General features: G+C 42.9%; 1 protein-coding gene across 2 annotated transcripts; it reads right to left on the minus strand.

Annotated features, from left to right (window-relative positions):
• Positions 1-1,427: 1,427 nt before the first annotated feature.
• LOC111856270 (norrin-like) lies at positions 1,428-11,304 on the minus strand. 2 transcript variants are annotated; one of them, XM_023836075.2, is made up of 3 exons: positions 11,165-11,304; positions 7,931-8,310; positions 1,428-3,487 (listed from the first exon to the last, which is right to left on the minus strand). In XM_023836075.2, exons 2-3 carry the CDS (start codon positions 8,120-8,122, stop codon positions 3,263-3,265), a joined length of 417 nt encoding a protein of 138 aa, XP_023691843.1. In that variant the 5' UTR covers positions 8,123-8,310; positions 11,165-11,304; the 3' UTR covers positions 1,428-3,262. The 2 variants fall into 2 exon arrangements, with proteins under 2 accessions (XP_023691843.1, XP_023691844.1); XM_023836076.2 differs by having other exon boundaries at positions 7,931-8,307; positions 11,165-11,263.
• Between the last annotated feature and the right edge of the window lie 642 nt (positions 11,305-11,946).

Consider the following 11,946-nt stretch of genomic DNA (forward strand, 5'->3'; position numbering starts at 1 on the left):
CAAATACAACCAAAAAAAGAACCACAGCAGCTGTACCCCTGACTCTGCGCGGCTCTGGGTTCTGCGGCAGCGAGGCAGTTCCTCAGTCCAGGAGCGAATTACAAGTTCAGGAAGGACTGTAGCACAAACACGAGAACCTCAGTGGAGTGGCAGGGAGAGAAAAACCAAAACGATTAAGCACAAAGCTGACATTATTCTCCGTGGGGTGAGAACTGAGCTCTTCAGCAAGAATCACAACCATATAATCATATTACACAAACTGTTATATCTCTACACTGACTCACAATTAGCTTTAGGACTGATTTCAAAATATTGCTGCATGAACAAGCACCAAAATATTTAATTGAACTTTTGAATGTTTTCCTTATCCAAATACACACTCCATTCCTTAAACCCAGGCCTTAATGCAATACAAATAATACTGGAAGTAAGCATTGGTAGTATTCTGCTATAGGGTCTCCGCATTGTGGGATAGCTTACCTACAAATGCACAAATGCCCCCCTTGTCTTTAAATCAGACCTATTGGTTTGGCTTTGCATAATGTTGATGTTGCTATGCAAGCCGTATGCTGTGTTTATGTTGATTGCATTGCTAAATAGTCATTATGTTAATTCCCTGTGGGCATGCTGGTGTCTCAGGTTTACAACACTGAACCTCCTGGATCCTAAAATTAAAGCCTTGATTAACTCTTTTGGTCAAGGACAGCAGATCACAGTGGACAAGAACCAGACTGGCTGAACCTCACCTATTTACCTGATGTAATTGAAATTAGCATGACTTGCTGAGGTTGCCTGCCAACTGACATTGGGCTCCCAGAGATTTTTTTCCCCACTTGTCAATCCTAAAGGGATCTTTGTTCCTGTCCTCTGTTACCTTGGATTGTACAGTGCAATGTGTGTCTTTGTATATGCAATACATAAATTGTGCCCAAGCAAGTATATTTTGAAGAATGCTTCATAAAAGTAAATTAAATTGAATTTATGGATGTCTTGCGCCCTTACCTTTGGGATACGCTCCGCACCCCTATAACTCTGCTTAGGACAAGCAGGTATAGAAAATGGATGGAAGGATGGATTGATTTATTGATAACTAAATACCTAAGTCATATTCCCACCTGTCAAACACTTTGGCTAACATAATACTTAGGAGCTGTGACAAGGCAGCAGGTAGCGTAATGGATTTGTAACCAGCGCTGATAGGGGTTTTGCTGTGGAGTCTTTGAGCAAAACAAACATCCTCTCCAATAAACCAACCATCTGTGTAAATGCACATGTTACGGCGTAATAACATGTGGTGCAAAGATCCCACAATATCTCCGAATGCGGCACACGGAGAACTGAGCCCTGAACCGCTGAGTAAGTTAATGCAAATGCTGTTCGCTTCATATTTCAATGGTATGGACACAACAGACAACGTTAATGCCATCTAAGCCACAAGCAATGGATATAAAGCTTTTAATGTCTTGGAGAAACTCTTTTGGCATGAAGTGCAGTAAGCAAACGTACTTTGGAGTAGATATTTGTATGAAACTAGAGAGGATACTGGCGGCACTATCTAATAATCTGAGCTTGTAGTCTGTCGTCACGTTTATACATGGTGTCATTGTCAGTGGAAAATGCAGATGAGGATCATGACTGTTAAAAGGCTAAACATCATCCTAAAATAAATTAAAATAACAGCAAGCCCTTTCTGCTGCACCCCCAACCCCCACAACATTGTCACTTTGGAGTGCACTTCATTTTTCTGCCAGCAGAAGACAGTGTTGTTGCGTAACTTATTTTCAGCATTCTGGTTGCAAAATATGGTCAAGCAAAGAAACAGGATTTGGATGAATGACTTTGCTTTTGGTTTTTCAGATGATGTTATATCACTATTGATTATTAACTGATGAAGCTATTGCCATAGGAACTGACAGAAACCATTCTGAGCAGAGGAGATTTTTCTGCTTCAAAAAGCTGAATTGCTCTAACACATTAGCGACTTGCGTGGAAAACAGAGAAAAGCAGTGATATATATTCAGTCCCCAAGTTGCTAGAGGTTTTGAACAGCCTATTACTTCACTGTACAGGGAAACAGAGAAAGCCCTCTGATTCAGGCTGGAAAATGGACTGTGTTACACCAGGAAACTACAATAAATGGGAACGTTAATCAGACCTTTCTTCTGGTGGACTGTTCTGTCCTTACTTACCTATAGTACGATAATGATGTTCACTATCACAATGGAAAAAATGTGCGCTTATCAAAACGATTATGCCTGGACTTATCTGAGCACCATATGTGTCTAGTGGTTATGTTCTCGTTGAAGAATTTATTGAGAAACCAGAACAATTTAGTAGAGGTCAGAAAGCAAGTTAAGAGTATAGGCAGGGGGCAGAATGTACTCAGTGACATCAGCAAACGTTGTTGCAATTAGAACAAATCAGAGCAAAATTAAGATGGTTCCACAAAAATTTCCAAGACATTCTGAGACATACAGCCACACCTATGCCTGCACTTCTGGTCTCTCAAACCAGCCTGTCAATGCAGTGCTTAGAAAGAAAGGAAAACATTCATTAGACCATGTTTCCTAATGGATGTCTGCAAGCAAGACATACATTCTTGAAATTTAACGAGCAGGACAGGGTGAAGGTTATAATTGGCAATGTGTCTTTGTGTATTTGCAGAAGTGAGACAGTGAGAACCGTTTCCATGGTCTGTTGTCCCCTTGGTAAAAACTGTTCCTAAGCGTTTTCTGTCAGTTGAGCTCCAACATGCTATTAATATGTTGATTAAATCTGGAGATGAATGTGACAGGTGTGTTGACCTGAATCCATCAGCCCAGCAAAACAGATGCAGGCTCACAACGCATAAGAAATAAAATATCCTCATTCTCGCCATCAACACCAATGAAATCAATCCCATGAAAATCTGGTGCCTTCCACATTACTACCAAACAGAACCCGCAATATGTAATGCAATCAGAGTGCAAAATGAATCCGGCAGCCCGTTTACCCATGGTGCACCTGCTGTTCTCTGGGATCATCCCCACCCTGATCGTGCCTGTAATGGCTGCACAATATACAGGCTTTCAGCAATATGACACTAAGTGTGACACACTTGTGGCCAGAAGTCACAATCAAAGGTCTTATTGTGGCCAGCAGAGAGGCAGGTGGCATGTTTTCCAAGACTCGCTTTTGGTGCTGATGATGTCCTTATTGGTCTAACGATCTCAGGTTCCCACGATCTTTTTTACGCTTCCTGTTGGAGTCCTGCCAAGGGGACTCAGCTGCACTCCTCGCAGCTGCAGGCCAGGATGTAGCGGTACGTGGCGGTGATGCGCAGACCGCCAGCGCAGCGCAGGCGCACCGCCTTTAGCTTGGAGGTGTGGGGCCGGCAGCAAGCGCAGGTGCTCTGGAAGGGCTGCTTCAGGACGGAGCTGAAGGATACCAGGGGCTCTGACCGTGAGCTGTGGTTGCACTGACCCTCACAGCGTGCCAACAGCGCCATCTGTGGACCAGTGGGGGAACAGGTTCATAACGAAACTCAGGACTCCATCATGGATAACAATACATGTAAATGTAACAGTTTTGTGTACATTCGTAAATGTAGCAGTTTTGTGTACATTCTTAAATGTAGCAGTTTTGTGTAGATCGGCATGGATCCTAACATATATTAGATTAGATCTGTGCCTGATTCAATCATCACAGAAACACTACAGAGTTAATGTAATTGTTGTCTGAAGATATTTTGCATATATATTTGTTTGTTTTTAAATACACAATAAGGTGACAGTAGACACTCACCTGAAAGGAAGAAAAAGAAAGAAAAGAAAAAGAAACCACTCAACTCAAAAATTGCAATCACAAAACCATAAGGTGTAGGCTAATTATGCAGTATATAAATGCAGAGGGTACTTCACTAAAAAGAGAGGATATGGCTTTGTGTGTGTGTGCAGGGGCGTCGTAGTGATGAGAAAAAGGGCCCCATGTGGGGGGAGGGCCCCTAAGGAATCTGTAATTTTATTTTCCTTTAAATATATTAATATTATTCAAAGATTACAAAAATGTTGCTAACTAAGGTAAATGTAATTTTTGTGGAAAAATAAATCGGTTGACGGATTGAATTGTGTCCTAGCTTACATTGCCTGAGGACAAGCACCCTCACCCCCTGCAATGGTTTAGTCTTTACCGGGCTTTTTAACTAGGCGCATTTAATTTAGCGGTCATTCTGCTGAATCAGCTGAATCCGTGCTGGAAGATGATGCCAAAGAAAGCTAAATCTGGTTTTCAAAAAAGAAAAGAGAGGCAGGAAAGAAACAAAAAAAATGAGGGAAAGCAACAACTTACAAACTTTTTTCCCCAAGAAAGGTGGGCCCAAATGTGAAAGCAAATAGCCTACATTAAATGAACTGTGATTATTAAACACTTAAATACCACCGCGAAATTACACATAGCTTAACATGATGTAGTCTAGATAAGTCTAAATATTTTTTTTTGTTTGCTTAACCCCCTGGGTCGATGCCGCGTATCTTTCTCGTCTATTTCAGTTTATATCTCGCTGAAATGTTCGTGTAGAATCATGGAAAAAACGTTGGCTAAATCTGTAATCTGTCTTCTTTCCAAAACGTCCATTGTCGGAGGTATTTAAAGTTTTTAAAATTAGGTTAAATCGGCAAAAATTAAACCATGTCACCTTTCTTTGTTTTACCTGCATGGGGGGCGTGTAGTACCGCCTTCGCGTGAAGATCGCTATTCACATTGCAAACAGCCGCACTTCCGCGTATTGAAATCGAATTCGCATGGTAATTTGACGAACAACGCAGCGGTGAAACCGTTTCAAAAGTGTTCAATTTTCATGCAGGCCTATGATGTTAGGCTACCTTTGGTGACATTTCCTGTCATAGCTTTTAATCATTCTACAAATAAAACCAAATTCCGGTGAAGTCTTGTGTGATTATAGGCTGGTTTTTTTTTTTTGAGGGGGGGGGGGGGGGGGTTAGGGTTGTCATGTTGGGATTAGAGTTTCCCCCCAAAAAGGAATGAAGAGTCCCCACAAAGATATTATTACAAACCTGTGTGTGTGTGTGCGTGTGTGACAGAGAGAGAGAGAGAGAGAGAGAGAGATGGTACATGCTGGGGAAGGTATTACAAGGAAGAAAGAAAAGAAAGGGAGGAGAAATGGGTACTGATTGTTAATCAGGCAACTGTTATTTAAATACTTTGTATTTAAATGAGATACAGTACTGTGCAAAAGTCCTAAGTAGTAACAGAAAATGATGTATAAATAATCTTCATATTGGTGTAAAACTATGAGATTATGTCTGTCAAAGTGCGGCAGCTTTTCAAAAACCTCTTCAAAAAGCCATTTCAAAACCTCTATCCAAATTCCCACAGTATTTGCAGCAACTGTCCAATACACAATGTATTTCTCACTCGACCAATACCCCACTTTGTTTGACTAATCACTATCCCATTGAGTCAAGGTAATTAATTCATTGAGCTGGTGGAGATATTTAAGAAACACATAGAATGGCTGAGGTGGAGAGGTTTGGGAACCAAACTGGAGGTTATCTAGCTATCCAGCAATATATCAGTAACTTTCTGGAGAACAGACAAAATTCTTGTTCATTTTTATTGTTACTGTTAATTTGCATATGTCGTAAGGTTAAATTGTTTTTTTTTCTGAGCAAATACACACGTACTACCAAGAGAAGTGGCCATAAACATTTTCTTTGACTGCCTAAGACTTTTGCACAGTATTTTATATTATAAAATATTACAAAAAAATCCATCCATTCCTCCTCCAACTGCTTATCCTGGTCAGGGGACACAAGGCTAGGGTACGACCTGGATGGAATGCCATTCCTTCACAGGGCACACACACGGTGATACACTATGGGCAATTAAGAGATACCAGTTAGCCTAAATGCATGTCTTTCAAATCCAGGAGGAAACACAGGGAGAGTATATGAACTCAGTACCACCTATAACAAACATTAAAAGGTACAAACGTTTTTTGTAATGAATGAGCCTGTGGCCTGCTGTTAGTGAAGGGTGTACGAACGAACAGGCCTTGAACTTAGAACCAAGTGGTATAGGATGAGCTTTGCTTAGTGATTAGGGAAAAAAATGAGGGCACTATTCTGATCTGTCGGTCACTTCCTGGTTTAACCAAATGGCACAAAATACAGAAATCAATAGGAAATAGGTATTTGACAGCACGTCAGGTCTTTGCCTGTGTAATCAAAGTAATAAAATGTCTGGCCAAGCATCAACTATAATAATTACAAAAATAAAGTTAAAAGGTGTCAGTTTTCATATTTATCTGTAGGCATTTTTAGGTCACACTGTTGACAATTACCCGCACTGTCAAACATTTTGAGAACAGCTACAACAGCACATTTGCCTGTAACAGTTACCAACTGCTGTTGCACTAGGTGCAATTCTATTTGTGGGATGGAGGGAATCAGCCACGTGTGGCCAGTAATCCCACGCGGGATTGGAGGAATCCGTCCCCATGGCTCAAATCTGTAGTTGGCAGTGCGGTGAGGTAAGACGCCAAATAAAGCTACGTGTCACTAAATGAGGTTCCGCCCACTACTGACACGTAGCTCCAGAACCTGATTTGACGTGGTACTGCAACATATGTCCCACAGGAACATCCTTGGATATCTCCATCTTCAAAGAACTCGCCTTCTACACGTGGAATCTGGACCAAACTATCCCATGTCAGGTCACAGTCTTGACCCTACTCGCTTCAGAGACTTACAAATGTGCAGTGTCTTATTTTACATTCAGAAAAAAGGAGTAGCTAGATTGTAATCATATTACATTTTACTCCCAAATGTGTGTATGTATATATATGGAATATATATCTATGATATTTTCTTACAAGTAAGTAATAAAGTGGCTTTTCGACTATAAGGAGCTAATGAACAGTGACTGAATTGTGTGTCGTGCAATTGTGGTGCGGCTGGAAATTGGAATATTTTTGGCCGTTACCTAAAACACTTCACATAACAGTGGAACTGGTGCCCCATAAAACAGTTACATACGCAGAGAAAACCTCCGCAGCTGACTTCTGACCCAGCCTCATTGTTCCATTAGGGCTTATCCAGTACAAGCCTGGAACCTGTCCCAGGAGGCACAGAGACAGAGCAGGGGACACCCTGGACGGGATTCCAGTGCAATGCGGAGCACACTATGGGACACTTAGGGATTCCAGTGCAATGCGGAGCACACTATGGGACACTTAGGGATTCCAGTGCAATGCGGAGCACACTATGGGACACTTAGGGATTCCAGTGCAATGCGGAGCACACTATGGGACACTTAGGGGCACTAATTCAACTAGATGTTCATCTAGGTGCAAATATGGTGAGACTAACTGCACATACACAGACCGTAGGGGAGACTGGACACCCCCAACCCTGTGAAGCCAGTGTACATGTATTTATTACTTGTTTATTTATATTTAGCTATTTATTTATTAATGCAGTGCTGATCTGTTGTGTCTCATTTGCCCAAGAGAATAAACAAACTGCATAACCCTCCGTGGTTAGAAATGAGTTTAGACATTCAAGCAAGCCTGCCTGGGACCAGTGGGATGCTGTGGTTTCGGTGGGAACGGATCAAGTGGCCACAAATGTCCAGGTGCACGTACAAAACAAGACATAAGTGTCACCTGGAGAAACGTAGGAATGCATTTTCTCAAATGGATAATCTATAAATAAATAAAGCTGTACTTAGCACAGTACACACAAGTTTGCAAGATGTTCACGATGTTTTTCAAAGAGCAAGAGAACACTGTACTCTAAATATACCTCATCATGTGAATGATATGAGACGGCTCAGACACAATGCTAATAATACAAAGCTCTGGGGTACCTTAAGGAGACAGCATGCACCAATGTCGCATTAGCGTTTTACAGTGAAATGGACAGTGTCTTACCTTAGAGCTGCACTTGTAGATGGGATGTGTGATAGTCTCCACAAAGTGGTGCCTCATACACCTGTCTGGGTCGTTGTCCCCAAGATGCCCACTTTGAGCTTTACTGGGCGCACTTTGCAGCATGACCAGCAGGGGGCACGTGACCAGGAAGAGCACAATTCCCGGCCGCGCCATGGGGTTGCAGTTTCTCATTTTTGTCTTTTTTGAGAGAGAGCAAATCACCAAAAAACGCTCTCCTGATGAACGAAGCGACGGCGTCTTTAGAAAAGGTCACAGCAGGGCTTGCCTTCCATCTCCATGAATGCTCCCCAAAAAGCAGGGGATGACGTGGGCTGTCTTGGAGCCTGTCCCCATGTCTGTCTCCTTCCTGTGTAGCCCTGCTGTAGAAGGAGTAGGTCAGGTTACCCCTTATAGGGAATGTTTCCAGGCTGCATGACCTAACAGTAGTGTTGAGAATGCCGGTTTCACCTAATTAGAGGTTTGGACCGAGAGCTGGTAATATTATCAGCGGGATTTGGGAGCAAATGAGTTATGCTGCAGGTTTTGCAATACATCACCTTCAGAGGATCTGAGGCCGTTTTCTGTGAACCTGCCAAACAGCTGAGGCCATTTCTATTTCCACGACTCACAACAAGGAGGTCAAGGCTCTTAAGGTAATCAGGCACCTTGTCCAGCTCTTACTCTAACAACTTTTACTGTAAATGGTATGTTACAGAGAGAAGAAACGCAATTGACCAGAAAACCTCCTGGAGAAAATCATTCTCCCAGGAATGAGTGGGTAAATAAAACATGTTTTTATGAGTTCTCTCCTGACAGTGAGCCTACCGCCAAATGGAATGTGCTCTTATCTTTCCTATTGCACTTAATACTGCTGGGCTTCCATATGAGACAAAACAGCAGAATCACTAATATGCTTTTACGGCACCAGTTTATTTCAGCCATGAAACTCTGGAGGAGCCTTGCACCTAATTTAGACAAAGGAAATCAGAACCGGGTGTGGTAACAGTGTTTCAGTTAAAACAATTGTTAAAATGCCATAACTTATTATAAAACCATAAATATATCATGCCAAACCCTCCTTCTGTGCTGTCTTGCTCATTAAATAAACATGTGCTGAAGTGAATACTGCCTCTCTGTTTTGTTTTGTCTCCGAGCTAATCAGAGATGACTCCGGCGAATATGCCACGTAAAAATACAATTCCGCAGACCCCCACTCTCTAGGGTGCTCTGTGACAGACGCGGCACTTAAATGGACAACAACAAAAAAAAACACCGTCTGATAGGCCGTGATGTCAGCACCCAGCCACGGAGGGCCGCCGGGTCAGATGTGCCAGGAGGACTCTAGCCGGGGATCCAAGCTCGTCTGCCCCCGCTAAGGACGAGATCCAGATGGGCCTGCCAAAGCGTGTGCCCCTTAAAGACACCTGGACCTGAACAGGTGCCACATACAGGCATTTTCTTTCTTCCCTGACTGTAGCTGCTACTTTTATCGTTATTTTTAAGGGCCCTATATCCAAAAGTTCGTTTAGCTAATGGTTCATCTCACTGTAAAAATTTCAATGTGATCAATGCCAAGTTATAGCTGCAATGTAATTTAATTAAATTACATTAATCAACGCTTCAATTTATGTCTGAGCTAAAATCTTACACAATATCTCAACTCAAACCATATTTATATAAAAAGAAACGCAGACATATATTTATATCTAACCCTGTGTTACATTGTTCTGCAGGTCTTGCCCATGCTGCGAGGTTCGGGATACATCCATGCTGCTCTGTGTGATTTCTAACGCCGGCTGGTGCTGTGTTACGTTTCTTTGTCAGTTAGCTGAGTGACTGCTAATCTAGCAGTCATGGTAGAAGCTTCTAGTTCAGAGAATAATTATAATGGTGTCAATAAGACAACAGCATTCTTTGCAAAATGAGAATAAATTGAAGTATTTTTAATGCTTCAGATAACTAATGAAACATAGGACACTGATTGGGCAGCAAGGTCTCTTAAGCCCCGCCTTAGCATCCCATGATTCGCCCAGAGTAGTCCATTCCTCTGGCTTACTCTTTTAATACGGAAGAGCTCAGAAACATTTAGTCATCTGACTGATGCTTTGTGTTTTGCTGGGATTGTTGCTAAGTGTGTGTGTGTGTGTGTGGTGGGGGCAGGGGGGGGGGGGTTCTGGGTGGTCTCCCAGCGATACCCCCAGAGTCCGGGCACCATGTCATCCTTTCTGTTTGCTCAGTGCCCATTGTCTCGGTGGCTTTTAATAAACCAAAGGGCAGATTCTTTGTGGGGCCACACGCGGCATGCCGAGACTGAGTGCAGCGCTACTGCAGTACATTGACACCACCCAAACTACGCTCATCGCCTAAATATACCCCCCCGATAAAGCAAAGACAAACACGGCGGATTTTAAGGCAGCCCGCGGCCAATGGCAGCTGGCCGGCCAGCCTGACACTAAACTAATGTTAGCTTTGCGGTCGGGCCCCAGTATCATGTGATACGTCTCCACAGTGGAGGAGAAGCGGCAGACACACCCGAGCGCATCCCATCCCGCACCGATGCACTCTGTACAAACTGCTGTTCGCTGGCCTTTCCTTCCTGTCACCTGTCACCACCTTGAAGTATGCTAAAATACACCTCAATCATTATTCCTCATTAGTGGGTGTTGTTATGTTCCACTGAGTTTTGCACTGACTTTCTTAAGCCTGCTGAGAAACAGATGTCTTAAAACTTGCTAATGGATTACTGTAGACGGCTAAAGTAACCTTGCTGCTTCCTTTGAAAAGTTACTGAAATCAGTTGCGACATGCAAGTTCATTTTTACTGCTCAGACATAAAATAAATGAAAAATTAATAAGTGACTGTGATGCAAGTCGAGCCTCATATGTGTTTTCCACCTACACGTTTCACGCTTTTTATTCTTCTCTATTTTCTTTAATCCATAATTAAATTTGGCCCTTAATTCTGGATTGCATTGTGGTTTTCACTTTGAAACAACCATACAAATTCTGAATTGTGTGTACATATCAGAGACCTTCACTGGGACACTAAAGTGTGTACATATGAGCAGTGTACCTATGAACAAATGGTTTGATGATCGGAGGTATCACTGAGCTTTGTCGTCTTTAATCCATTACAAGGCCAAACAGGAAGATAAGCTCTGCATTCAATGTCAATGACGGTAAGCCATAGGACGCTCCCGGCACACATGCAGCATTCAGAACAGCGTTCCGTACCTCGATCAGCACCGGCGACAATGGAGCTCACTCTCAGATCCACAGACCGGGCAGCAGGACGCTGGTGACTCTGCCACAGCTGCTGCACTGTCGGGAGACGTCAAGTGTCTTCAAAAACAGTTGCCCCAGGCCCCCTCCCCTATTCCCCCCTCGCGCTCAGGCACAAGCAGCTGGATCTGCTCCCTCTCCCTCACCTCCCTGCTTCAGCCGCTCCTTCTTATAGGAGAAACACGAGAAAAAAAGGAGGCTGCTGCCCATTTTGAGATCATTTTCAGATGTGAACCGTGACAGAGACGTCATGAAAAAACAAAGGGGGGCAATTACACACAGACACACAGACACACTCAAAGATCAAAGGGGGGCACAGCCGTAGGATGGCTGGCGAAATAACCCTTTGATGTCCCGTTTAATGAAGGGTTATGGACCTGTTAGCTGATTGATACGCCAGTGGCCTTCTTGCTGTAAGTTGTCCCCATGATATCCAAAACTCAGATACATCAGACAGATTCATCATTAAATGAATTCACCTGAAGCTTGTCTCAGCAGATGATTTGGCCAAGTTGTCTCAGATGTGTTGGAAAATATGCAAGAGCTTTCTTCCTTTTTATAACGGCTCTTAAAATACGTGTCACTAAAGAACAGGGGAAAGGAGACCTGATTAGGATATGCATAAAGGAGAAGAAGAAGTTACTACGGCAAGAATGGAATCCTTTTGAAAAGAAGAGGCGTTACCATGGAGGGTACAGTAACCCTATCGAAAACAAAGAGCTACCACAGTAAGT

Source organism: Paramormyrops kingsleyae, chromosome 16 (genome assembly GCF_048594095.1).
Source record: "Paramormyrops kingsleyae isolate MSU_618 chromosome 16, PKINGS_0.4, whole genome shotgun sequence".
NCBI lineage: Eukaryota > Metazoa > Chordata > Actinopteri > Osteoglossiformes > Mormyridae > Paramormyrops > Paramormyrops kingsleyae.

Coding starts and splice junctions, on each gene's coding strand:
- LOC111856270 (XM_023836075.2), bottom strand. CDS start 8,122: ATGAGAAACTGCAACCCCATGGCGCGGCCGGGAATTGTGCTCTTCCTG. Junction 3,488..7,930: donor TCTACAAGTGCAGCTCTAAG/GTAAGACACTGT, acceptor ACTGGTCCACAG/ATGGCGCTGTTGGCACGCTG.